Source organism: Tachyglossus aculeatus, chromosome 5 (genome assembly GCF_015852505.1).
Source record: "Tachyglossus aculeatus isolate mTacAcu1 chromosome 5, mTacAcu1.pri, whole genome shotgun sequence".
Taxonomy (NCBI): domain Eukaryota; kingdom Metazoa; phylum Chordata; class Mammalia; order Monotremata; family Tachyglossidae; genus Tachyglossus; species Tachyglossus aculeatus.
In genome coordinates, this window is record NC_052070.1 from 33,901,136 (window position 1) to 33,928,680 (window position 27,545).

Here is a 27,545-nt window from a genome sequence, read left to right on the forward strand (position 1 = left end):
CCACAGCACCTGCATATATGGATATATATTTATACTTATTTATTACTCTATTTATTTATTTATTTTACTTGTACATATCTATTCTATTTATTTTATTTTGTTAGTATATTTGGTTTTGTTCTCTGTCTCCCCCTTTTAGACTGTGAGCCCACTGGTGGGTAGGGACTGCCTCTATATGTTGCCAACTTGGACTTCCCAAGCGCTTAGTGCTCTGCACACAGTAAGCACTCAATAAATACGATTGATTGATTGATTGATCTCAAACTGGCAGCCCACCTTCCTCCTGTAAGTGGCCAGAGATGAGGATGCCAGCATCAGATTACATCATCTAATTGGCAGGCGATTTAAATGGAGCAGTCTGAAGGGACCAATCTGAGTACCTGACTCATTAGCGGATCATAAATCAACCCATTCATCTCAGTGGTGGACATCAGAAGGGGCACCCAGGCAGACCTAAAATCCAATCAAATGTCCCTAGGGCAATTAGCACCCCAATTAGTGTACTCCTGGGGATAAACTCCGGAAAGCTTTCCAAACCTGAGGGAGAGGCCAAGAAACGGCAGAGAATCAATCAAGTGTTTTTATTGAGTGCTTACTGTTTGCAGAGCACTTTACTAAGCACTTTGTTAGAATACAAAATAGAGTTGGTAGATGCTTTTTCTGCTCCCATGGCTTCAACTGTCACTTCTATGTGGATGGTTCTCAAATCTACATCTCCAGCCCTGATCTGTCTTCCTCTCTGCAGTCTTGCATTTCTTCCTGCTTTCAAAACATTTCTACTTGAATGTCCTCCCTTCACCTCAAGCTTAAGCAGAATTTATCTTCCCACCCAAACCCTGTCTTCCCCCTGACTTTCCCATCACTGCAGATCCTTCCTGTCTCACAAGCCCATGACCTTGGCATTATCCTTGACTCCTCTCTGTCATTCAAACCATATATCAATCCATCAATAAATCCTGCTGGTCCCACTTTCACAACATCTCTAGAATCTGCCCTTTCCTCTCCATCCAAACTGCTACCACAATAATATAATCACTTATCTTCTCCCGCCTTGATTATTGTATAAGCGTCCTTACTGACCTCCCAGCCTCCTATCTCTCCCCACTCAGTCCATACTTCACTTTGTTGCCCGGACCATTTTTCTACAAAAACGTTCATGACATCTTTCCTCACTCCTCAAGAAACTCCAGTGGTTGCCCATCCACCTCCACATCAAACAAAATTCCTCACCATTGGCTTCAAAGCACTCAATCACCTTGCCTCCTCCTTCCTCACCTGCTACTCTTCTATTACAACCCTGCATGCCCAATTTGCCTTTCTAATGCTAACCTTCTCATTGTTCCTTGATCTCATCTATCTCCCTGTGGAACGGTTACTCTCCCCCACTTCAAAGCCTTATTGAAGGCACATCTCCTCCAAGAGGCCTTCCCTGAGTAAGCTCCCCTTTCCTCTTCTCCCACTCCCTTCTGCATCACCCTGACTTGCTCCCTTTATTTCATCCTCCTTCCCAGCCCCACAGCACTTATGTCCATATCTGTAATTTATTTATTTATATCTCTGTCTCCCCTTCTAGACTGTAAGCTCACTGTGGGCAAGGAATATGTCTGCTTATTGCTATAGTGTACTCTCCCAAGTGCTTAATACAGTGTTCTGCACACAGTAAGCGCTCAATAAATACGATTGGATGAATGAATGAATCTCCCAGAGCTTAGAACAGTGCTTTGCACATAGTAAGCACTTAATAAATGCCATCATTATTATTATTACAGTTCAGAGGAACTTGGCTTTGAGTGAGGGCAAGGCAGTGCAGTTTGAGCGGAGATGCTTATTCGTAGGCTCAGTACTCTCACTATCCGTTCCAATCTCCCAGCCCAGGTACATTGCTGACTGCTCTGTTAGTAGTGCTAGTTGAAGTATTTATTGAGCACTCACTGTTTGCAATGTGCTGAACTGATATGAAATCAGCCACTGACATATTCCTTGCCCACAAGGAGCTTGCACACTAACAGGGGAGGCAACACATTTAGAAACACATTCAGAAACAATAGCCAAAAATGAGTGATCACCATTGCCCATTGTATGAGAGCACGAAACAGGCAAGACTGGGTGCCAGGGAAGAGGAAAGAAATTAATTATAAATATGGCATTTGTTAAGCACCAACTATTTGTCAAGCACTGACATAAGTATTAGGTTAGATATGAATTAATGAGGTCCCTGTCCCACATGGGGCTCCCAACAATAATAATAATAACTGTGGTATTTGTTAAGTGCTTACTATTTGTCAGGCATGATTCTAAGCGCTGGGGTAGTTTCAAGATAACTGGGTTGGACATGGTCTCTGTCCCACATAGGGCTCATAGTCTTAATTCCCATTTTACAGATGAGACACAGAGAAGTTAAGCTACTTGCCCAGATCACACAGCAGACAAGTGGAGAAGCTGTGATTAGAACCAAGATCCTTCTGACTCCCAGGGCCGAGTGCAATCCACTAGGCCACGATGCTTCCTAGTCTAAGAAAAGAAAGAAAACCAAACCAAAAACAAAGTTTTGACACTTGGTAAGATTTAACGGTGCTCCAGCCCATCCTGGGAATGCCATGGGCACTTTAGGAATGGAGTTGAAGAAAATACTGCATACAGCAACTAGAGTGATGAAGGGAAGAGAGACATTTCAATCAATTATATTTATTGAGCACTTAGTCTGAGCAGAGTACTTTACTGAGCACTTGGAAGAGTACAATAGAGTTGGTAGGCAGGATCCCTGTCCTCAAGGAGCTTACAATTCAGTAGAGGAGACAGATACAAAAATAAATTACACCTTGGGAAAGTAACAATAGTCTAAGGATATGTATGTAAGGGTGGTGGGGATGTGGGGTGGGATGAATAGCCAAGTGTTTAGCGGGGACTGATCCGAGTGCAGACTCAATAGGAAGGAGTAGAGAGGTGGGGGAAATGAGAGATTAGAGACTCCTTTACTAGGGCCATCTGGAAAGACCCAGAGTGAGGGGACTTCATCAAAGCCAAAAACTTCATGAAGACAATGATGGGGTAAACACAGAATTGTTGTCTGACTGCCCGATTCAGCCTCCCCCAGCCAGGATCAGAGGGCATTGTGTACAAGGGAGCCCCATTCCCTGTGGGGGTGAAGAGAAGGTAAGGACTCCCCCAGCCAGGACCGCAGGTCCCCGTGCACCCAAGACCCCATTCCTGGCAGGGGAGAGGGTGTGCAGAGACAAAGACCCCAATCTCTGAGGCCCCTCAAGATCTGAAGCTCTAGACTCAGGGTTCCCAGTGCCCAGACCGGTCTCCAATCCTCCCTTACCAACACTCAAAGCTCTGGGGTCTGGTTGGGTGGTGGAGAGAGCCTGCAGGGGACAGGGAAGGGAAGACCAGGAGTTGTTAGGGGGTTGACCTGATGGGGCAAGGAGGGTGGTGGGGGAATTAGGGTCAGGGGCTAGCTTGAAGACAGGGGCTGATGGGGCCATTTGGAACATAGTCTGGTCCTAGAGCCAGGAAGAGGCTGAGAAGACCCCCTCCAAGGACTGTCATCCATTCGCTTACCTGAACGCGGTGGTCTTGGTTTGGTGACCATTACTTGCTGTTATCTGAAATCCTTTCTCAACCTTCAGCATGTCTGTCTCCCCCTGCTGAGACTGGGAGCTGACGTGAAGCAGGGATTACATCTAAACGATTTCTGGGTGAGCCACCTCAGAGCTTAGTGCAGTGCTCAGCACACGGTAAGCACTCAATAACTCCCAATACCCAATAACTCCACAGCACCAGGAGGAGGACCCAGGTTCAAAGGGAGGGTGTTTGGTTCAAACCAGACAAATGGAAATGCTTCTTTACCACGTCTAGGGGAAGGTCCCTGAGAAGCAGGACATGGAAGACTCATCCTAAATGAGTTTGCCACGCCCAGTGGGGGTCCCCTAATGGCTGGGAAGGGCCCCAACCCCAAGATACCAGGTGGGGACTAGGGGGGTCCTGACTGTGCCCCTGCCCCCCACCCAGCCTTGGCTGGCTGCACAGGGAAACCAGGGAGGAAGAGGGTGGGGAGCAGAAAGCAGGGAAACAGAGGGGCAACAGGGAATATAAAGGAGGATATGGAGGGGGAAGGAGCAGAAACTACTCATGTCTGCAGAAGGTTGGGGGGCCTGGAGAGGCTGTGGGAGGCCTGCCCACCCACCAACTTTGTTCAGTGACTACCAGGGACACTACTATACCAGTGACGGGGCAAACTTGTTAGTGACAGGGACTGAGGAGACTGGATTCCCCTGTGACTCGAGCTTGCCCAGTTCCCATCCCCACTGCCCACCCAGAGCCCACCTCCAGCTCCTGGGTAGTGACCAGAGACCTCCCATTCCCACAGGGTCCCACAGCACCCGTATATATGTATATATGTTTGTACGTATTTATTACTCTATTTTATTTGTACATATTTATTCTATTTATTTTATTCTGTTAATTTGTTTTGTTTTGTTGTCTGTCTCCCCCTTCTAGACTGTGAGCCCGCTGTTGGGTAGGGGCCGTCTCTACATGTTGCCAACTTGTACTTCCCAAGCGCTTAGTCCAGTGCTCTGCACACAGTAAGCGCTCAATAAATACGATTGAATGAATGAATGAATAAATGCCATCATTATGATTATTATTATTAAATAACATTTTTAAAAATCGAGTTCAGTAAAGCCTGCATTCGTGATTGGAAGTGGAGAGTCTTGACCATGAATGGCCACTAATTGGAAGCAGCGGTAGCCCAAGGGACCGACCAAGAAGGATGTCAACTGTGGCTTGGCATCAATTTTAGGGAACAGGGAACAAACCCCATGGTTCCAACAGTGACTTTGTTCTTTATCCTGTTTTCACCCCAAATCAGTGCCCACTAGGAAGCCTCCAGAAAAGGCTACCTATCCAGATCTGGGAGCGGTTTCAGCTCCTTGCAGGGCAGGAATACAATTTACGATTCTATTTATTTTGTTAATGATGTGCATCTAGCTTTATTTCTATTTATTCTGATGACTTGACACCTGTCCACATGTTTTGTTTTGTTGTCCATCTCCCCCTTCTAGCCTGTGAGCCCGTTGTTGGGTAGGGACCGTCTCTATATGTTGCCAACTTGTACTTCCCAAGCGTTTAGTACAGTGCTCTGCACACAGTAAGCACTCAATAAATACGATTAAATGAATGAATTTACTATTCTATTTATTTTGTTAATGATCTGCATCTAGCTTTACTTCTATTTATTCTGATGACTTGGTACCTGTCCACATGTTTTGTTTTGTTGTCCATCTCCCTCTTCTAGCCTGTGAGCCTGTTGTTGGGTAGGAACCGTCTCTATATGTTGCCAACTTGTACTTCCCAAGCGCTTACTACAGTGCTCTGCACACAGTAAGTGCTCAATAAATACGATTGAATGAATGAATGAATTTACTATTCTATTTATTTTGTTAATGATCTGCATCAAGCTTTATTTCTATTTATTCTGATGACTTGACACCTGTCCACATGTTTTGTTTTGTTGTCTGTCTCCTCCTTCTAGCCTGTGAGCCCGTTGTTGGGTAGGGACTGTCTCTATATGTTGCCAACTTGTACTTCCCAAGCGCTTAGTACAGTGCTCTGCACACAGTAAGCACTCAATAAATACAATTGAATGAATGAATGAATGAAAAGAAATGGGTCTAGAAAAACAGGGCCAAACCCAGAGGAAGAGTATTTTTTAATGGTATTTGTTAAGCACTTCCTCTGTGCCAGGCACTGTACTAAGTGCTGGGTTAGACAGAAGAGAACTTGCTACTCTTCTACTACAGCTCAGGCCACAAACTCTGCTCCACAGATGCCAATCTACTCACTGTACCTCGATCTCATCTATCTTGCCACTGACCCCTCACCTAAATCCTCCTTCTGGCCTGAAACACCCTCTCTCTTCACATCCGATAGACAGTTACTCTCCCCACCTTCAAAGATTTACTGGAGGCCTTCCCTGAAAGCCCTCTTTCCTTTTATTCAACTCCCTTCTGCATCACCCTGACAGGCTCCCTTTTTTCATCCCCCCCACCTCCTAGCCCCACAGCACTTGAGGACATATCCATAACTTATTTATTTATATTAATGTCCGCCTTCCCCTCTAGCTGTAAGCTCAATATGGGCAGGGAATATGTCTGATATATTGTTCTATTGTATTCTCCCTAAATGCTTAGGACAGTGTTCTGCCCACAGTAAGCACTCAATAAATACTATTGTTTTAATTGAATGACACAGTCACTGTCCCACATGGGGCTCACAGTCTCAGTCCCCATTTTACTGGAGAGGTAACTGAGGCACCAAGAAGTTAAATGACTTGCCCAAGGTCACAAAGCAGACAAGTGTTGGATCTGGGACTACAGTCTATCCACTCTCTGAGACAGTTGAGTTATTCACCTGCCCAGAAGCAGGGGCCTGGCCTAGATGATCTCTCAGTGTGACCTAGTGAAAACAGCACGGGCCTGGGAATCAGAGGAAGTAAGTTCTAATTGTGGCTCCACCACTTGGCTGCTGTGTGACCTTGGGCAAATCACTTAAATTCTCTGTGCCTCAATTAACTTATCTGTAAAATGGGCATTTAGTTCTCCTTCCTACTTAGATTGTGAGTGTGTAGAACAGGGACTGTATCTGACCTGATTATCCTGTATCTTCTCCAGAGGTTAGAACCATGCACGATACATAGTAAGCGCTTAATGAATGCCACAGTTGTTATTATTATTACCTTTCCAAGTGTGCACTTCTGCAACTCTGGCCAGATTGGCCTCAGGGCCATGCTTGGGTTAGGAGCAAGTGGTTAGGAGGGCCAAGGCATGATGTATATCAACCATATTTATTGAGCATTTACTGTGTGCAGAGCATTGTACTGAGCATGTGGGAGGGTACAATATAACAGAGTTGGTAGACACATTCCCTGCCCACAGTGAACTTAAAGTCTAAATTCTGGCTTAGATCCGCAACAGCCTTGCTGCTGCCAGGATTCCATCCCCACCCTCCATGGGGCCACCCTGGAGTAAGATCCTTGGGGGACACTGAGCCCCCTCCTTCCTCTCCCCCTCCTCCCCCTCCCTATCCCCCCTGCCTTACCTCCTTCCCCTTCCCATAGCACCTGTATCTATGTATATATGTTTGTATGTATTTATTACTCTATTTTACTTGTACATCTTCATTCTATTTATTTTATTTTGTTAATATGTTTTGTTTTGTCTGTCTCCCCCTTCTAGACTGTGAGCCCGCTGTTGGGTAGGGACCGTCTCTATACGTTGCCAGCTTGTACTTCCCAAGCACTTAGTACAGTGCTCTGCATACAGTAAGCGCTCAATAAATACGATTGAATGAATGAATCCAAGGCAGAGGAAGGGAGAGAGGGAGGGAGGGTTGCTCACCAGAGAGCTGGCTGGCCATTCTGCGGAGAGTGACGGACGAGGGATGGAGGGGCCGGGACCCCGGCCCGTTGGCACTGACTCCAGGTCCAGGGTCCTGCGATCCCCCAAGGGGGTTCTTGATGGAGAAGCTCTGGGCATAGAGCTCCAGGGGGTCATCCAAGGAGCGCAGCTTCCCCTCCTCCCACAGCTGGTACAGCATGAGCGTGGGAAAGAGCTTGGAGACACTGGCGATTCTGCGGGGATGGAGGGAACCGACCTTTAAGATTAGTTGGACTCCAGGCTGGCCCCTCCCCACTGCCCCTGAACCAGTCAATCCCCTTCCCTCCCTCCACTCCTATCCCACCCCCACGGGTCCCTGAGCCTCAGGCCTGAGCCCTCTCCCCACCCCTGGTTCTTATGCCAGCCCCAGCCCTCTGCCTCCTGGGCCAGCCTTCTTACATTACTCCATTCAATCATATTTATTGATATTCAATCACTCTTTTAGACTGTGAGCCCACTGTTGGGTAGGGACTGTCTCTATATGTTGCCAACTTGTACTTCACAAGCGCTTAGTACAGTGCTGTGCACTCAGTAAGTGCTCAATAAATATGACTGATTGAATGATTGAGCACTTATTGTGTGCAGAGCCTGTACCAAGCACTTGGGAGAGTACAATATAACAATAAACATTCCCACCTCACAAGGAGCTTACAGTCTAGAGGAGGATCTTAGCATCTAGGGGGGAGCTTACAACATCCTAGCTGATGCCTTCCGCTTCCTCCTCCTCCTCCTTTCTTTCTTCCTCTTCCTCCCCCCACTGTTTACTGGACCACCCAGGAAGGTTGTGTCCTACAGGGAGCCACACCGAGGCAGCTCTGGCCTAGCCCAGACTTGGACGCCTTAAGGCCCTAGTTAGGGCAGGCCACAGGGCTATGGGAATAATAGGAAAAGGCTAAAGCAATGGTGGCCGGCATGGAGAAGACAAAGCTAAGGGACAACTGAACAATCTTTGAGGGATATGCCACCTTGCCCTGATGCAAGTGGGATGGAAGCTAGACTTCAATCCTAACTCCTTGGCTGTGGGGAAGCCAGAAGGATGCACTTAGTACAATGCTCTGCACCCATTAAGCACTCAATAAATATCATTGATTGATTGGACCAGGTAGTCTATCATCATCATAATCAATCGTATTTAGTGAGCACTTACTATGTGCAGAGCACTGTACTAAGCGCTTGGGAAGTACAAATTGGCAACATATAGAGACAGTCCCTACCCAACAGTGGGCTCACAGTCTAAAAGGGGGAGACAGAGAACAAAACCAAACATACTAACAAAATAAAATAAATAGAATAGATATGTACAAGTAAAATAAATAAATAAATAAATAAGTCTAGGGAGTTGATAGATTCTCCTCCTCTCCTACTTGGGCTGAGGAAGGTGTGATCCAACTCATTGTGGGCAGGGATTGTCTCTTTTTATTGCTGTATTGTACTTTCCCAAGCGCTTAGTACAGTGCTCTGCAAACAGCAAGTGCTCAATAAATATGTTTGAATGAATAATAATTATTATTATTATGGTATATGCTAAAGACTTACTATGCACCAAGCACTGTTCTAAGTGCTGAAGTAGATACAAGGTAATCAGGTTGTCCCGCGTGGGGCTCACAGTCTTAATCTCCATTTTACAGATGACGTAACTGAGGCACAGAGGAAGTGAAGTGCTTGCCCAAGGTCACACAGCAGACAAGTGGCGGAGCCGGGATTAGAACCCACGTCCTCTGACTCCTAGGCCTGTGCTTTTTCCACTAAGCCATACTGCTTCTCTGTGGACTAAACAGGAACCGTCTCTATATGTTGCCAACTTGTACTTCCCAAGCGCTTAGTACAGTGCTCTGCACACAGTAAGCACTCAATAAATACGATTGAATGAATGAATGAATGACATTGGAGGCTTGAAACCCAGTACTCTGTGACTGACCTCTATAACGCCCATGGAGCTAGGACATATCTATTCTATTTATTTTATTTTGTTAGTACGTTTGGTTTTGTTCTCTGTCTCCCCCTTTTAGACTGTGAGCCCACTGTTGGGTAGGGCCTGTCTCTATATGTTGCCAATTTGTACTTCCCAAGCGCTTAGTACAGTGCTCTGCACACAGTAAGCGCTCAATAAATACGATTGATGATGATGATGATGACTCTGGGATGACCAGCCATGATGGATGTCTTGGGCAGGCACTGCCATGGCAGCCAAGCCTGCAAAAGAGGCTGAGGTAGAGGCTGAGGGGGAGGGATTGATGGGGGGTGCCAACCTCCAGGATGCCCTTCTTCCTCCCTCTAAAATGGAGAAGGGTTCCAGGGTGCCTGCTGCAGACCCAGCCCACCTGTACACCGTGTACTCATTGGGGGGCTCCGAAGAGGGGTCTGAGCTGTTCTTCTTCCCAAAGTTCCCGGTCCAGAGCACCATATCATTGTAGATGACGATGGCGGATATGGCCGTGTGGCCGGGCGACGGCCCGGCCTCACTGGCCTGGCACAAAACCCTATCCACCTGCAGGGAGAAGAGGCCTCTGCCAGTCCCAGCCAGGCAGGGAGCAGTCCAGGCCGACTTATTCTCCCTCCACCTCGGCCTCCGCCTGGTTTTTTTGCCTGCCCGTGGGAATTGGCCTTGTGTGGGCCTGGGCCTCCGGCCTCCGATGTCCCTAGTCTTGCCGGCCTCCCTGGCTGGCCCCACTGTTCCTCTTACCCTAGTGCACGCAGGGACTCAGAACAGAAAGCTTCTCTAACCATCTTCTTCAGAAGCAAGAAAATTCCCCTGTACCCTATGAGCGGGCATCGCTTACAAGCTCCCTGGGTCTGTCTGACGCTGGGGCGGGTGGCAGGGGGGGAGGAGGGCAGCTTGGACCCATCCCATCCTATTTCCAACCTGACAGCAGGCTGGATCAGGGCTCCAAGCATTCCCTGCCTTTCCAATCCTAATTAGTCACATAATAATAACAATGGCATTTGTTAAGCACTTACTTTGTGCAAAGCACTTTTCTAAGCGCTGGGGGGGATACAAGGTGACCAGGTTGTCCCACGTAGGGCTCACAGTCTTAATTCCCATTATACAGATGAGGTAACAGGCTCAGAGAAGTTAAGTGACTTGCCCAAAGTCACACAGCTGACAATTGGCAGAGCCGGAATTTGAAATTTGAACCCATGACCTCTGACTCCCAAGCCTGTGCTCTTTCCACTGAGCCATGCTGCTTCTCTAATAATAATAATAATTATAGGATTTGTTAAGTGCTAACTGGGCTAAGCACTGGAATAGATACAGGAAAATCAGGTTAGACAAAGTCCTACACAGGGCTCAAAGTCTTAGGAGGAGGGAGAACCAGAATTGAATTCTCATTTTACAGGTAAAGAAACTGAGGCACAAAGCAGCTAAGTGACTTACCCAAAGTCCCATAGGGGGAAAGGGGCAGAGCAGAGATTAGAACCCACGTCTTCTGGCTCCCTATCCTATGCTTTATCCACTAGACCATATAGTTCTGATCTTCCTGAAGGCAGGTGACGGCAGGACCCAGAACAGGAGGTGGGGAGTGTTCCCCCATGCCCTTACCTACAGGTGCCCACAGAGTTTCTGTCACTTCCCACTGCCCTCCCTGTCTCTTCCTCTCCCTCTTTCACCAGACAGAGCCCCATGCCCCCGCTCGTCCCCTTTCAGCTGCCCCCCAACCCCAGCCCCTGACCTTCTCCAGCGCTTTCCTCAGGATGGGAAGCGGGTGGTCCAGAGGGACGGGCTCCGGATACCGGGGACACATCCTCACTGTGGCTGGCGTTGCCCCCATCCCAGAGGGGCCTGGGAGGAATGAATGAACAGGGTCTGGGCCCAGGGTCTGGGACAAGGGCCTGGGGAGTCGAGGCATGGGCAGTGCTTCAGAACTTCCAGTCTAGAGGGGGAGCTTAGCATCTAGAGGGGAATTTACAATACCCTAACTGGTGCTTTCCTCTTCCTCCTCCTCCTCCCCCCACTGTTTACTGGACCACCAAGGAGGATTGTGTCCTATGGGGGGGCCACACCGAGGCTGCTCTGGCCTAGCCCAGACTTGGACACCCTAAGGCCCTAGCCAGGCTCTCCACAGCCCCACATCCCGCTTCCCTCCACCCTGCCTCCAGAAGGGCTGCCTGCTCTGGGACCTAAGATTCTGCGGGCCAGAGTGGGTAGGGTGAGGGGGCCCTGGTGAAGGAGGGTACAGTCAAGGGGACCACCCTGACCGATGAGGGGGGAACCACCTGCTTCCTGGGACAGGCACACATTTAGTTCCTGAGAGCCAGGTTTCCTGCTGTGGGGCCAGCTTAACCCTCAGCCACCCACCTTGATCATGGCTTGGGAGCTCCATCCATCCCATCTGGCTCAGGGATGTGGGCAGGCCTTTCACCCTCATGTGAGCCCCTCCTAGATAGACTCCCATCCTCACACAGTGGTGGGGGGGGATTGGGAAGGGGGTGGAGGGAGAAAATTTTCCCTACTCACCCGACTCCATCTTGGCGATCTGGTACTGCCACAGGAAACATCCAGTCATGACTACGGAGAGCAGAAAGAAACCACAGGATAGCACAGGGAGCCACCTCCCTTTCATGGTGAGCATCCTTGGCCCCCGATCAGCCTAGGGGTCACAGAGTGGGGAAAGGGGTCTGTGGGAAATGAGATTCAGTCCATCCATCTCCCCCCAATTCCAACACACCTCCTGTGACTACCCAGACATCCCGGTAGCCCCATTCCCAAGAGTAGGTCAGCAGACCACTGACCAAACAGGACAAAGGGGTGAGGTTCATTCATTCATTCATTCAATCATATTTATTAAGCGCTTATTGTGTGTAGAGCACTGTACTAAGTGCTTGGTAAAGTTCAGTACAACAATAAACAGTGACAATCCCTGTCCACAACGAGTACACAGTTTAGATGCGGGGAGACAGACATCAACACAAATAAATATTGGTTGAACTCTGGCCCTGCCAGTAGCTGTGACTGTAGCTATAACCCCAAATTCCCATCTTCCTCTACATTGCCGTGGCCACTGTCTTAGTCCACACCCTGGGCTTCCTCCTGGTCTTTGCTGGCCTCTGTCCCTCCAGCCCCTCCCCTTATTTCCGGCCTGCTAAGAAAAATACTTTTCCTCGACCACCATTCTGACCTCACCACTCCCTGCCCAAAAGCTTCAGTGGCTCAAACTTCTGGCCATGGATTTTAATAATAATAATAATAATAATGATGGCATTTGTTAAGCGCTTACTATGTGCAAAGCACTGTTCTAAGCGCTGGGGAGGTTGCAAGGTGATCAGGCTGTCCCACGGGGGGCTCACAGTTTGAATCCCCATTTTACAGATGAGGTAACTGAGGCACAGAGAAGTTAAGTGACTTGTCCAAAGTCACACAGCTGACAGTTGGCGGAGCTGGGATTTGAACCCATGACCTCTGACTCCTAATAATAATAATAATGATAATGATAACATTTATTAAGCGCTTACTATGTGCAAAGCACTGTTCTAAGCGCTTGGGAGGTTACAAGGTGATCAGGTTGCCCCACGGGGGGCTCACAGTCTTAATCCCCATTTTACAGATGAGGGAACTGAGGCCCAGAGAAGTTAAGTGACATGCCCAAAGTCACACAGCTGGCTATGGGCAGAGCTGGGATTTGAACCCATGACCTCTGACTCCAAAGCCCGGGCTCTTTCCACTGAGCCACACTGCTTCTCGATCCTCCCTCCCCTTACTCATCTTTCCCTTCGACCCTGTTTCCCCTCTCTGGTCCGGCTTCTAATCCCATCAACCTGCCCACCACCCCCTCACCCAATTCTCCCGCCTCTGATCCATCACCCATCCAATTTCACCTGCCTGGAATACCATGACCGCTCATCTTCCCCCCACCCCTTCCTTCTCTTTCAAACCCTACTAAAAGCCCTCTCCGCTCCGGGAAGCCTGTCCAGATCAGCCCACTGGCCTCCAGCCACCTTGCTGACTCCAGCTCCCCAAGCTCTCACTTTCGTCTGTGAGACTACGTAACTCTGTCTGGACTCTACTTCTGGCACATTTTCATCTCCTATTTTAGTGTTTCTCTCAACCTTTCCCTCCAGTACCTCTGTCTGCCTTGAATGCCCTGTTGCCTTCTGCCCAGCTGAAGGAGGGCAGAGAGCCTGGCTTCTCTGGCCTCTCTCCCATCCTCCGCCCCCAAGTTACTCGGGGCTGATGACGGTCCGTTGGCGTGGATAGCTATGGGACTGCCGGGGAGCCAGAGTGAAAGCTTATCCTCGATCTGGGTGGCTGGGACAGCTGGCTTGAGGCTCACACCATCCAGGGAGACAGGCAGCTGAAGCTGCTGCTCCGGCAGCCAGGAACTCCAGGGTTCCATCCGGAGCAGCATTTCTGGAGTGTTCAGGGAGGGCTATTCCTCAACACCCTGCCTCGTTCTCGCCTGTCCCGCCGTCGACCCCCGGCCCACGTCCTCCCCCTGGCCTGGAATGCCCTCCCTCTGCCCATCCGCCAAGCTAGCTCTCTTCCTCCCTCCAAGGCCCTACTGAGAGCTCACCTCCTCCAAGAGGCCTTCCCACCCTGAGCCCCCTCCTTCCTCTCCCCCTCCATCCCCCCGCCTTACCTCCTTCCCCTCCCCACAGCACCTGTATATGTGTATATATGTTCGTATGTATTTATTACTCTATTTATTTAGTTATTTTATTTGTACATATTTATTTTATTTTGTTAATATGTTTTTTTTGTTCTCTGTCTCCGCCTTCTAGACTGTGAGCCCACTGTTGGGTAGGGACCGTCTCTATATGTTGCCAACTTGTACTTCCCAAGCACTTAGTCCAGTGCTCTGCACACAGTAAGCGCTCAATAAATACGATTGAATGAATGAATGAATGAATATTTATTTATTTATTTTATTTGTACATATTTATTCTATTTATTTTATTTTGTTAATTTTGTTTCGTTCTCTGTCTCCCCCTTCTAGACTGTGAGCCCACTGTTGGGTAGGGACCGTCTCTATATGTTGCCAACTTGGACTTCCCAAGCATTTAGTACAGTGCTCTGCACACAGTAAGCGCTCAATAAATACGATTGAATGAATGAATGAATGAATGAATGAACTGGGCACTGGGTTAAAAACGAGCTGGGGAGAGGGCATGTCCACCCACAGAGGAGGAGGCCCGGAAGCAGGCCAGTCCTGCCAAGAACAAAGCCAGGACCAGCAGCCCTTTTGCCTCCAGTGGTCACCCATTCCACTCCACATCGATCAGTGGCATTTATTGAGCACTTACTGTATGCAGAGCACTGTACTATGCACTTGGGGGAATACAATACAACAGAGTTGGTAGAACTATTCCCTGCCCACAACGAGCTTATAGTCTATCAAGCAGAAACCCTTGATCAACGGCTTTAAGGTGCTCAATTAGCTTTCCCCCCGCTACCTATCCTTGCTCCTCTCCTGCTACACCCCAGCCCGCAGACTTTACCTCGCACTCACGTGGCTCAGTGCAAAGAGCCCGGGCTTTGGAGTCAGAGATCATGGGTTCAAATCCTGGCTCAGCCAACTGTCAGCTGTGTGACCTTGGGCAAGTCACTTCACTTCTCTGGGCCTCAGTTACCTCATCTGTAAAATGGGGATTAAGACTGTGAGCCCCCCGTGGGACAACCTGATCCCCTTGTAACAACCCCAGCGCTTAGAACAGTGCTTCGCACATAGTAAGCACTTAATAAATGCCATTATTATTGTTATTATTATTATTATCTACCTCTACCCCTTGTTCACATCCACAGAGAAGCAGCATGGCTCAGTGGAAAGAGCACAGACTTGGGAGTCAGAGGTCATGGGTTCCAAATCGGCTCCACCACTTAGCTGTGTGACTTGGGCAAGTCATTTCACTTCTCTGTGCCTCAGTTACCTCAACTGTAAAATGAGGATTAAGACTAGGAACCCCACTTGGGACAACCTGATTTTCTTGTATCCCTGCCAGCGCTCAGAACAGTGCTTGTCACATAGTAAGCGCTTAAAAAATACCATCATTATTATCCAGCATTTAGAACAGTGCTTGGTACATAGTAAGTGCTTAACAAATGTCATCATTATTATTATTATTATCCTCCATCGACCTGGAACTTCCTCCCCCTTCACATCTGGAAGACCACCACTCTCCACATCTTCAAAATTCTTTTGAAATCCCATCTCCTCCAGGAGGCCTTCCCTGACTAACCACTCACCTCCCCATCCTCTCTCACCAACTACTGACACTTCAGTACTTTTTGTCAGCCAAACACTTAAGTAATCGTCCCCTTACCTGTAATTCATTTTTGTATCTGTCCTCCACGCTAGACTGTAAGCCCCTTGAGAGGAGGTAACATGTCTACCACTGTGCTGCACTCTCCCAAGCATTTAATACATTGCTCTGCACACAGTAAGCACTCAATAAATATTGCTTAATTGATTATTTGCCCCTGCTGTGATGGTGCTGCATAGCCAAATTTTCCCTTCCTGGGGGGGGAGTTGGGTTGAGTCAAAACCAGGTATTTCCAAGCTTCCCCCTCCACCCACCCCCGTCACCAGGAACCCCAGGTGACCAGCTAATTCTTCCCTCCCTAGCCATTGGGAGGGAGCCATAGAGAAGCAGCGTGGCTCAGTATAAAGAGCCCGGGCTTTGGAGTCAGAGGTCATGGGTTCAAATCCCGGCTCCACCAATTGTCAGCTGTGTGACTTTGGGCAAGTCACTTAACTTCTCTGGGCCTCAGTTCCCTCATCTGTAAAATGGGGATTAAGAATTTGAGCCCCCCGTGGGACAACCTGATCACCTTGTAACCTCCCCAGCACTTAGAACAGTGCTTTGCACATAGTAAGCACTTAATAAATGCCATCATCATTGGGCTGGTGAGAGTTCCCTACAAGTGCAGGGAAGTGGAGCCAGCCAGGACAGGGGTCACGGGGCGAGAAGGGATCGCAGACCAGGAGTGGGAGCAGTCAGGGGAAATGCAGATTATGGACACATACTCTATTGGCCAGGTCCACCCCGGGCACACACACACAGCCACAAGAGAACAGGGGAGAGCATGTGAATCTAGGAATTGCCCCATTCTGGGCTGGCTGGTCAAACTGGCCCCTTCCGCACTGCTCCATGAGGCTCCAGCCCCCCAGCCCTCTCCAGGGAGCTACCCTTCCACCCAGACCCTCCCTCCTCACCCCTCAGCTCTCCCTTACCCGAAGTCTTCCATGCTGCTTCCTGGCTTTTGGGACCATTACAGATGGTTGACCCCTCAACACCGCAGTGGGAGTCCTTCAGGAGACCTAGAGGCAGAAATGGTGGGTGAGAACGCAGGCAGGAGGAAGGACCTGGGGCCCAGGAGAGAAGTTGAAGTGGAGCGGGGGAGAGAACAAGAAATGAAAAGCACCAAGAAGGAGGGGGCAGATCGGATTGGGGCACAGACCGCTTTTACATCTTCCATCCATGCTGCACCAGTCCACGGCCATGAAGCCCCCAGTCTGGGACTCCCACCCCCATTCCCCATCCTGGAACTAGGTTCCCAGCCCCTCAGGTCTCAGCCAGCTGCGGCTCACCACACCAGCCCCTCTCAGGAACCGGCCCCCGTGCCCCACCGAGCCCCCGCTCTCAGCCTGGGCCTGACTCCTCCCCAAACCCCCCAAAACCTGTGCATTGAGTCCATACAGAAAGAGCTGAGGCTCCCTTCTCTGGAGTAGCAGTAGCTGCAGCTGTGACAGATGTGACACCCAGCAGCCTAAGCGCTAATCCTCTCCGCGGGCAGATTAGTCCCTGGCCTCACCCAGAGTGACATCTGTGCAGGGTGGGATGCTGGAAGAGCAGAGGAGCCAGGTGGTGGGGGGGCGGGGGTCCAAGGGTTAGAAAGGGTTGGAGGGACGGAGAGGTTGGCAAGGAGAGAAGAGGCCGGGGTAGATGGAAAGTGGGGGAAAAGAGGAGGCTGGGGGACAGAGGGAAGCCAGGGAAGGGGTGATCGGGGTAATGGCAGGGGGTTGTCAAGGAGTAGCAGGGGATCAGTAAAGCCTTGGATGTTTCTCTAGGCCTTGAACATCTGATAAGGATCCAGGAGACATCACAGATTTTCAGATGCAAAAGCCCAGGCCTCACTGGGGGCTCAGATGAACTCTGCTCCCTCACCTCCTAGCCTCCCCGAAGTCAAGGTCTTCCTTCCCCAGCTCAGCCTGGCCCAGGGGAGGACACCCAGAGGAGCCCATTCTTGGGTTCCTGACATTCAGCCTGAGGAGGATAATGCCTGTGGAAACTTAGGATCGGGGAGGAGCTGCTAGCCTAAGAGAGGAGGGAGGAGGGTCCTAGGACGGGCTCAGAAGCAGATAAGGCTGCGGAGGGAGAAGAGGAGCAGGTTAGAGAGATTGGGAGGAAAAGAACAGAAGAAAGAGAAGAGGAGGAATGTGTGGGTGTGTCTAGTTGTGAATGTAAAAAATTCATTCATTCAATCATATTTATTGAGCGCTTACTGTGTGCAGAGCATGTGCTTGGGAAGTACAAGTAGGCAGCATATAGAGACGGTCCCTACCCAACAGTGGGCTCACAGTCTAGAAGGGGGAGACAGAGAACAAAACATATTAACAAAATAAAATAAATAGAATAAATATATACAAATAAAATAAATAAAAATGAGTGTGGTATGAGTGAAAAGAGTAGGATGTCTAAGTGTGAGAGCAGATTTGTGCATAGCAGATAAAAGGGGAGGAGAAGGAATGGGAGGGTACTGGGGGTAACTGGGCTCCAGGAAGGATTCAGTCCAAAGAGTATTACCTAATGGGAAGAGCACGGGCCTGTGAGTCGGAGGACCTGGGTTCTAATCCCAGCTCCACCACTTGTCTGCTGTGTGACTTTGGGCAAGACACTTAGCTTCCCTGTGCCTCAGTTATTTCATCTGTAAAACGGGATTAAAACTGTGAGAGTACAGCGCTCTGCACACAGTAAGCGCTCAAGAAATATAATTGAATGAATAAATGAAGGAAGGAAGGAATACTGTGAGAGGCAGCATGGCCTGAGGGAAAGAGCATGGGTCTGGATTCTGATCCAGGCTCCACCACTTGCCTGCTCTGGGACCTTGGGTGAGTCACTTAATCGCTCTTTGCTTCAGCTTCCTCAATTGTAAAAAATGGGGATTCCATACCTGTTCTCCCTCCTTCTTAGACTGTGAGCCCCGTGTGGGACAGAAACCGTGTCCTACCAGATTATTCATTCATTCAATCAATCATATTTATTGAGCGCTTACTGTGTGCAGAGCACTGTACCACTAAGCACTTGGGAAGTACAAGTTGGCAACATATGGAGACGGTCCCTACCCAACAGTGGGCTCACAGTCTAGAAGATTATCTTGTATCTACCCCAATGCTTATTCATTCATTCATTCAATCGTATTTATTGAGCGCTTTACTGAGAGCTCACCCCTTCCAGGAGGCCTTCCCAGACTGAGCCCCCTCCTTCCTCTCCCCCTCGTCCCCCTCTCCATCTCCCCCATCTTACCTCCTTCCCTTTCCCACAGCACTTGTATATATGTATATATGTTTGTACGTATTTATTACTCTATTTATTTATTTTACTTGTACATATCTATTCTATTTATTTTATTTTGTTAGTATGCTTGGTTTTGTTCTCTGTCTCCCCCTTTTAGACTGTGAGCCCACTATTGGGTAGGGACTGTCTCCATATGTTGCCAACTTGTACTTCCCAAGCGCTTAGTACAGTGCTCTGCACACAGTAAGCGCTCAATAAATACGATTGATGATGATGATTTATTTTATTTTGTTAATATGTTTGGTTTTGTTCTCTGTCTCCCCCTTCTAGACTGTGAGCCCACTGTTGGGTAGGGACTGTATGTGTTGCCAACTTGTACTTCCCAAGCGCTTAGTACAGTGCTCTGCACACAGTAAGTGCTCAATAAATACGATTGATTGATTGATTACAATACAATAGAATCAGCAGTTACGTTCCCTGCCTGTAACAAGCTCGTAGTTAGAGGAAGCTTACAGTATGGACAGCCAAGTAAGAGGTGGCCTGGAGGTTTGGGGTCCCGGGTGCCCAGTGAACCCAGGGAATCCAACAGTCCCAGTTAGGGGAAGTCAAATAGTGGGGGGACCAGGGAGTGCGACCACCCAAATGGGCAGAGAAAGCAGACACGAGGGCTCAATAAAGTGGGGAAAACTCACGGGAAGGGAGCGCCACCCGGTGGCCACTCGGGCGAACTGCCGCCCGTGGTGTGATATTCCATCCAAGGCCAATCAATCAATCAATCAATCAATCGTATTTATCGAGCGCTTACTATGTGCAGAGCACTATACTGAGCGCTTGGGAAGTACAAATTGGCAACATAGAGAGACAGTCCCTACCCAACAGTGGGCTCACAGTCTAAAAGGGGGAGACAGAGAACAAAACCGAACAGACGAACAAAATGAAATAAATAGGATAGATAGGTACAAGTAAAATAAATAAATGAGTAATAAATATGTACAAATATATATACATATATACAGGTGCTGTGGGGAAGGGAAGGAGGTAAGATGGGGGGATGGAGAGGGGGACGAGGGGGAGAGGAAGGAAGGGGCTCAGTCTGGGAAGGCCACTTACTGGCTGGTGGGTTAGGATGGTTTGTGGGGATAATAATAATAATAATAATAATAATGATAATAATAATAATAATAATAATAATAACAATAATATGTGGTGTCTGTTAAGTGCTTACTATATGTCAAGCACTCTTCTATGCACTAGGGTAGATACAAGGTAATCAGGTTGTCCCACATACTAATAATGATGGTATTTGTTAAGCGCTAGGGTAGATACAAGGTAATCAGGTTGTCCCACATACTAATAATGATGTTATTTGTTAAGCGCTTACTATGTGTCAAGCACTGTTCTAAGCGCTAGGGTAGATTCAAGGTAATCAGGTTGTCCCACATACTAATAATAATGGTATTTGTTAAGTGCTTACTATGTGTCAAGCACTGTTCTAAGCGCTAGGGTAGATACGAGGTAATCAGGTTGTCCCACATACTAATAATGATGGTATTTGTTAAGCGCTTACTATGTGTCAAGCACTGTTCTAAGCGCTAGGGTAGATACGAGGTAATCAGGTTGTCCCACATACTAATAATGATGGTATTTGTTAAGCGCTTACTATGTGTCAAGCACTGTTCTAAGCGCTAGGGTAGATACAAGGTAATCAGGTTGTCCCACATACTAATAATGATGGTACTTGTTAAGCGCTTACTATGTGTCAAGCACTGTTCTAAGCGCTAGGGTAGATACGAGGTAATCAGGTTGTCCCACATACTAATAATGATGGTATTTGTTAAGCGCTTACTATGTGCAAAGCACTGTTCTAAGCGCTAGGGTAGATACAAGGTAATCAGGTTGTCCCACATAATGATAATGATGGTATTTGTTTAGCACTTACTATGTGTCAAGCACTGTTCTAAGCGCTAGGGTAGATACAAGGTAATCAGGTTGTCCCACATACTAATAATGATGGTATTTGTTAAGCGCTTACTATGTGTCAAGCACTGTTCTAAGCGCTAGGGTAGATACAAGGTAATCAGGTTGTTCCACATACTAATAATGATGGTATTTGTTAAGCGCTTACTATGTGTCAAGCACTGTTCTAAGCGCTAGGGTAGATACAAGGTAATCAGGTTGTCCCACATAATGATAATGATGGTATTTGTTAAGCGCTTACTATGTGTCAAGCACTGTTCTAAGCACTAGGGTAGATACAAGGTAATCAGGTTGTCCCACATACTAATAATGATGGTTTTTATTAAGCGCTTACTATGTGTCAAGCACTGTTCTAAGCATTAGGGTAGATACAAGGTAATCAGGTTGTCCCACATACTAATAATGATGGTATTTGTTAAGCGCTTACTATGTGTCAAGTACTGTTCTAAGCGCTAGGGTAGATACAAGGAAATCAGGTTGTCCCACATAATAATAATGATGGTGTTTGTTAAGCGCTTACTATGTGTCAAGCACTGTTCTAAGCGCTAGGGTAGATACAAGGTAATCAGGTTGTCCCACATAATGATAATGATGGTATTTGTTAAGCGCTTACTATGTGCAAAGCACTGTTCTAAGCGCTAGGGTAGATACAAGGTAATCAGGTTGTACCACATAATGATAATGATGGTATTTGTTAAGCGCTTACTATGTGCAAAGCACTGTTCTAAGAGCTGGGGGGATACAAGGTGATCAGGTTGCCCCATGTGGGGCTCACAATCTTAATCCCCATTGTACAGATAAGGTAACTGAGGCCCAGAGAAGTTAAGTGACTTGCCCAAAGCCACATAGCCGACAAGTGGCGGAGCCGGGATTAGAACCCATGACCACTGACCCTCAAGCCCGTGCTCTTTCCACTGAGCCACGCTGCCACATGGGGCTCACAGTCTTAATCCCCATTTTGCAGATGAGGTAACGGAGGCCCAGAGAAGTTAAGTGACTTGCCCAAAGCCACACAGCTGGAAAGCGGCAGAGCCTGGATTAGAACCCACGACCTCCGACTGCCAAGTCCGTGCCCTTTCCATTAAGCCACGCTGATGCGGAGCGGATGATGAGCAAGGGCAAGGAAGGTGAAGGCTGTGGCAAGGGCTGGGAGGTAGGAAACGCGTGAAGAGAGGAAGGGGAGGAGTGGGTGAGAATCGTACGGGAGGTGGGGAGGCTCCTTTATGCCAGACTCCGGCAGCTCCAGGCAGGGATTCTTCTTTCCCTCTTTCCCTACCCCTCAGCTCCTCTGCCCCCCTGCCCAGGCCTTGTTACCGCCTAGGCTGAGGGTCCAGGCCAGAGTCCCCTTCTCCAAAATAGGAGCCAACAAAGTAAGGAGGGTGGGGGAGCAAAGTAGCTCCAGGGTCAGGAAAAGGGAAGGAAAGGGACAACGGAAGAGGAGGGGGGAGAGCAGCTAAAGTGGGAGGAAATGGGGTAGGGAAAAGGCTAGACTCCTGGAGCCCTAGAAATGGGCATCTCTTTCCCACAGATCAGGGGGCTTACCTTCCAATTCTCCAGATCCTGGCCCCATCGCAGCCACCCCCACCTTCTAGCCCCGCAGAGGTCGAGGCTCGGGAACGGCAGCGGCGGCCTGGAGAAGAAGAGCCACGGCAGGAGAAGGGGAGGACTCGTCCGGCCTCTGGCTCTGAGTTGGTGTCATGGCCTAGGGGAGGTGGGACCCAGCAGAGGGGCTCCTCTGAGGACAAGGACACTCAGGAGGGTTTGGACTCCCCTAGCCCAGCTGTACAGGGCCTCCTTCTCCACCTGGGAGGAGGAGGTGGGCCCACTGGGCCTCTGTATGTTGCCAACTTTTACTTCCCAAGCGCTTAGTACAGTGCTCTGCACACAGTAGGCGCTCCATAAATACAATTGATTGATTGAGTTGGAGGAGAAAAGGATCTACAACTGGGAGAGCAGCATCCACCCCTTAGGCTCTGGATATCCAGGAAGGAGATAGGCTGCGGGAGCCCCGGTTGCTTCCATTGAAGTGGGAACAGGAGGGACATTTTCCCTACTCCTTCTCCCTTCTGTGTCACACTTGCACTTGGATTTGTACCCTTTATTCACCCCACCCCCCCACCCCCGCACCACAGCTCCACAACACATTATGTCCGTCTCTATATATTAATTTTTGTCTCCCGCTCTACACTTTAAGCTCCTTGTGGACAGGGAATATGTCTACCAACTCTGCTTTACTGCACTCTCACAAGCGCTTGGTACAGTGTTCTGCACACAGCACTCAATATCTGTAATTTATTTTATTTATATTAATGTCTGTCTCCCCCTCTAGACTGTAAGCTCAATGTTGGGCAGGGAATGAGCCTGTTTATTGTTATATTGTACTCTCCCAAGCGCTTAGTACAGTGTTCTGCACACAGTAAGTGCTCATTTAATATAATTGAATGAATAATATGATTGATTGACTGGTGAAGAGACTTTCTGGTGAGGCAGCCCAGGACTGCAGGCGGCAGTGGAAGTCTTCCCTGGAGACTAATTCCTTCCTTGGAGGAACGCCAAGGCCTGACCCACTGGTCTCACACAGGGAAGCCAGGGCCCAGAGAAGGATGGGAGGCGGATCTCAAAGAGACATATCTGGGAGAAATAGCACCCTGCTAGACAGGGACCGACTGCTCTGCCCTTCTGTTATCTCCACTCTCACCTCTCCTCCATCCTCCCTAGCTCCACCCTGCCCCAGCCACCATCTCGGGCCCAGCACCCCGAGGGGCCTGTCAGGCAGCAGGGCACCAAGGGATCTGACGGCCTGGGTGCTGGCTGTGGGATTTGTTATCCAATCAAGCCCAATGGGTAGGACCCAGCACCTGCCCTGATGGGTTCAGAGGTGAAGGAAGGCTCCCATGCCGACACCACGAATGTGAGGGGATGAGAAATTCCCAGGGATCCGAAGCAGCGTGGCTCAGTAGAAAGAGCCCGGGCTTTGGAGTCGGAGGTCATGGGTTCAAATCCCACCTCTGCCAATTGTCAGCTATGTGACTTTAGGCAAGTCACTTCTCTGTGCCTCAGTTACCTCATCTGTAAAATGGGGATTAAGACTGTGAGCCCCCCGTGGGATCACCTGATCACCTTGTAACCTCCCCAGGGCTTAGAACAATGCTTTGCATATAGTAAGCACTTAATAAATAATAATGGTGGCGTTTATTAATAAATGCCATCATTATTATTATTATTATTATCATTTAGGAAACGTCTGGGGATGGGTGGTACCCAGGTTCTGGGAGAGGGGGCTCTCTCTTCCTAAGAGGGAGCAGGGGAGAGAGAACTGGGTTTCGGACTTGCCTAGGATCCTTGCTTAACCACCCCAATGTCAAGCCTCACAGGGGCCTCTCAGGGTGAGATCCTCTCTCAGCTCAGCCCCGAGGGGTGAGAATCCACCCTGCCCGCAGCCTAGGCACTGGGTTGCAGACAGAACTGGTCCCTTAGAACTAGAGAGGTTCTGGGACAATTACAGTGCCTAGGGTGACAATGCCTCAGACACTGGGCTGCTGATTCCTGGTGGGGAAACACAAACTTGGGGGACCAAACTGAGGTCTCCGGCCCAGGCCTAGATGATAGCCACTCAGGACAGGAGTCGGGAACCTCACCGGTTTCTCCGTCGGATCCTCCACCCTTGGCTGCAAAACCATGCCCACCCTGCCCGGGGCCAGAATCGGATTGGATCAGTGGCCAAGGGAGAGTCAGAACCCCTAAGGTCCTAAACTCCTCAAACACAACACTTTAGCTACCAGGATCCCCAAGAATTCCCAAGTGATTGGCCCCTGAGGTTCGAGGGCTGGGGAAACCCAACCCTATGTGGCTGGAGCCTGCCGTTGAGAGGATGAAGGTCAGGGTGGGAGTGGGAAGGGAGTAAAGAACCTGGTTGTTGGCACAACCAATGAACTTATTGGTTTAAATCAACCAAACTGAAAAGACTTGGTACCTTTAATTTAATTTTGTACAACCTTGTCATGATGCCCAAGATGAATAAGGTCACATTTTAAACTGCTTTAAAAAAAACACACTGCATATGTCAGAGGGATAGGGGCAGATCAGAGACGGGCGTCCTGGCAGAGAGCCCCAGGCACCACCCACCTCCGCTGGCCACCTAGCCAAAGTGAACTACCTGCTTTTGTATTGCATGGGTGAGGGAGGGGAACTACCACAGAGATCCCCTACAGACCCTCAGTTCTCCCCACTCAGCGCAGGACCCCCAAAGCCCGAAGGCTTGAGCAGGACTTGGGGCTGCGACCTTAAGCGTTCTTACCACTTTCCCTTACAAACAGGCGCCAAGCAGGCCTCATTGCCTGGCTTCAATTTGCCAACACTGGAATGGAAACTTACTCCCATTTGCCTAAAATGGGAAATGCGGTGCATATCTCAGTGAACGATTGTTCGAAATTGGCTGGCACTTCTGTGAAAAGGTGGAAATTATTTCTTGGAAAAACATCCCAGTTTAAGTCTGTATCCTCCATCTGAAGTCCCTTCCCCCACAAACCTCTCCCCACCCAGAGACTCTCAGCCCCTCACCATCTGCCCTAGCCTGTCTTTTGCCTCTTCAGCTCTTGTGATGTTTAGCCCTTTCCCTTCCTGGACTCACTGGGCTGTGGTTCAATTCCTGCCACCTCACCAATGAGCAAGGAAAGAAGCAGACCCTCTCCCTCCCTCCCTTCTGTAAGATGCTCTAACTAGCGACTAGTTGGCCCCTGGTCTCTGCTCTTTAAACACACTGAGCAGCCTGACACCGTTTGTTGCTTCCCCACACTCACCCCTTCCACCCCCCTGCAACCCTGCCCAGTCCAGATCAGAGCCATTTGACTTACCAGGCTGTTCAAGTGGCTGTCTCTCCCACCTCAGCCTGGAGCTTGGAGCAGAACAGCTACTCTAGCCGAAGGTCTCTGCGCTTCAGAAAGCCCTCTCTCCACCTACGTCTTGCAGCAGGAGCTCCCCAGGCAGAAGGCAGGAGGATGTGACTAGAAAAGGCACAGGGAGGCTTGACTAGGCAGAGTGGGGTCAGGCCTCTTGACTAGCACAGGATATACACATGAGGAGCCGATGTCTTAGCTTTCGGTACTATCTCTGGGCCGTCCCTTCCTCCTCCACTAACCTTCAGCCTGACGTCCCTCTTCTCCCCACACCCTCCCAGTTTGTTTTCATGACAATTTCTTTTCTGCCCCAAGCCCTTACTCCAACCCTCCTGGCCTTCTGACCATGCTCCCCTCTTCAGAGAGAGAAACACACACACACACAGGCACGCACACATACACACAATGCCCCAATCCCTATAGCCTGCTTCTCCCCAAAGGGTTGAGAGGGGACAAAGGGGCTGTGATCCCCAAAGAATAAAGCACTACTAATTCCATCTCTCCAGGGCCCAGGCCCTTGCAGAAGCTACAGCATCCATGAGTGAGACCAGGCCCCCTTTGCCTCCTGACAGCTAGGCCAGCTCTGGGGCCCAGACAGGGTAGGTGCAGGGTCAGGACACAGAAGAAGACTAGCTCCAAGACCAGGTGCTTGGTTTCGGGAGGATAAGGTGACCGATCGGAGTAGAGAGAACAGAGAGCCCTGGGGGCCCGGGAACCATGGGCTCAGCCCAGGGGCAGCAGCGACCGCAAGTCACGGCAATCCCAAGTCCCCAGGGAGTCTGAGCCGGGGGAAGGCCAGAATGTCTGGGAGAAGAACCACTTCCCTTCCCCCCTGGGAAGAAAGTGGCTCTTCCAAGAGAAAGATTTGGGCTAAGGGGAAGGGGACCACTGTCGGGGAGGAGGAGGAGCAGACCACTGGGAAGGGAACTGGTTACCTTGCAGCAGTAGCAGCAGTGGCCATAATCAATTTGGTAGGAATGGAGAGGACCCTGGGGGGCTTGGGAAACAGCTCTCCTTGGGGAGGCATGGCCTATGCATCTGTCCCCCTAGATCAGGGCAGAGAAGGCAGCACGTGGGCATCTGGGGTGGGGAGGCTCAAAACTGCCCAGCAACCCTTCCATAAATGACTCGCACCCTGCCCTGCTGGGCCGCCCTGTGTTGCGGGCAAGGAGTGGGGGCTAGATGCGCACGGTGTTGATGCGCAGTGGCTGCACGTTCTTGCCATTGGCGTGGCTCTGTCCGGGGCTGAAGTAAGAGCAGAGTTTCCCCGGGAACTTCTCCCGGAACGTGTAGAGCCACGACATGTCGTCCGCGTTGTAGAAGATGAGCAGCCCCTTGTCGTAGTCCAGGAAGACGCCCACCTTCTCCAGCTTGTTCTTGACGTTGAGCCGGGTCCAGGGCTCCGTGCAGGCGCTGTACTGGTTGCCGTCGTGCATGACGATGCAGTAGAAGCCGCGGCCGGGCTGGATCTGGATGCTGCCCTTGCGGCTCACGGCCTCGTGGGCCAGCCCGATCATCCACTGTGTCTTCTCCGAGACCACTACCTCCCAGTAGTGGACTCCACCGCCGAAGGCCTCGGAGCCCAGCACGGACACTTCCACATCGAAGCGCTTCGGCGAGTCCTGCAAGGGCTGAGGGTGCAGGTTGCCATAGGCCACAATGGTGCAGTCGTCCGACAGGATGAGACGTTGGTGGGCAGTCACAGGGTCCAGGGTCAGAGCGGCCGGCACTGGGGGAGGAAGGAAAGCACGGATGTCAGAGCGGAGGTGAGCGCTCAGGGGCC

General features: G+C 49.7%; 2 protein-coding genes across 2 annotated transcripts in view; both read right to left on the reverse strand.

Moving 5' to 3' along the window:
* LACTBL1 (lactamase beta like 1) overlaps positions 1-16,876 on the reverse strand; it is a 36,481-nt gene extending 19,605 nt beyond the window's left edge. Inside the window, exons 1-7 of the mRNA XM_038747269.1 lie at positions 16,834-16,876; positions 16,607-16,693; positions 13,571-13,785; positions 11,896-12,028; positions 11,111-11,220; positions 9,761-9,927; positions 7,401-7,633 (exon numbers count right to left, since the gene is read on the reverse strand). Coding sequence (XP_038603197.1) covers positions 7,401-7,633; positions 9,761-9,927; positions 11,111-11,220; positions 11,896-12,028; positions 13,571-13,785; positions 16,607-16,693; positions 16,834-16,876 — 988 coding nt within the window. The remainder of the gene's footprint in view (positions 1-7,400; positions 7,634-9,760; positions 9,928-11,110; positions 11,221-11,895; positions 12,029-13,570; positions 13,786-16,606; positions 16,694-16,833) is intronic.
* A 7,948-nt stretch (positions 16,877-24,824) lies between these two features.
* Positions 24,825-27,545, reverse strand: part of TRIM62 (tripartite motif containing 62) — a 47,565-nt gene continuing 44,844 nt past the window's right edge. The window contains exon 5 of the mRNA XM_038746522.1: positions 24,825-27,491. Within this exon, the coding sequence (XP_038602450.1) occupies positions 26,941-27,491 (551 nt within the window). The 3' untranslated portion in view covers positions 24,825-26,940. The remainder of the gene's footprint in view (positions 27,492-27,545) is intronic.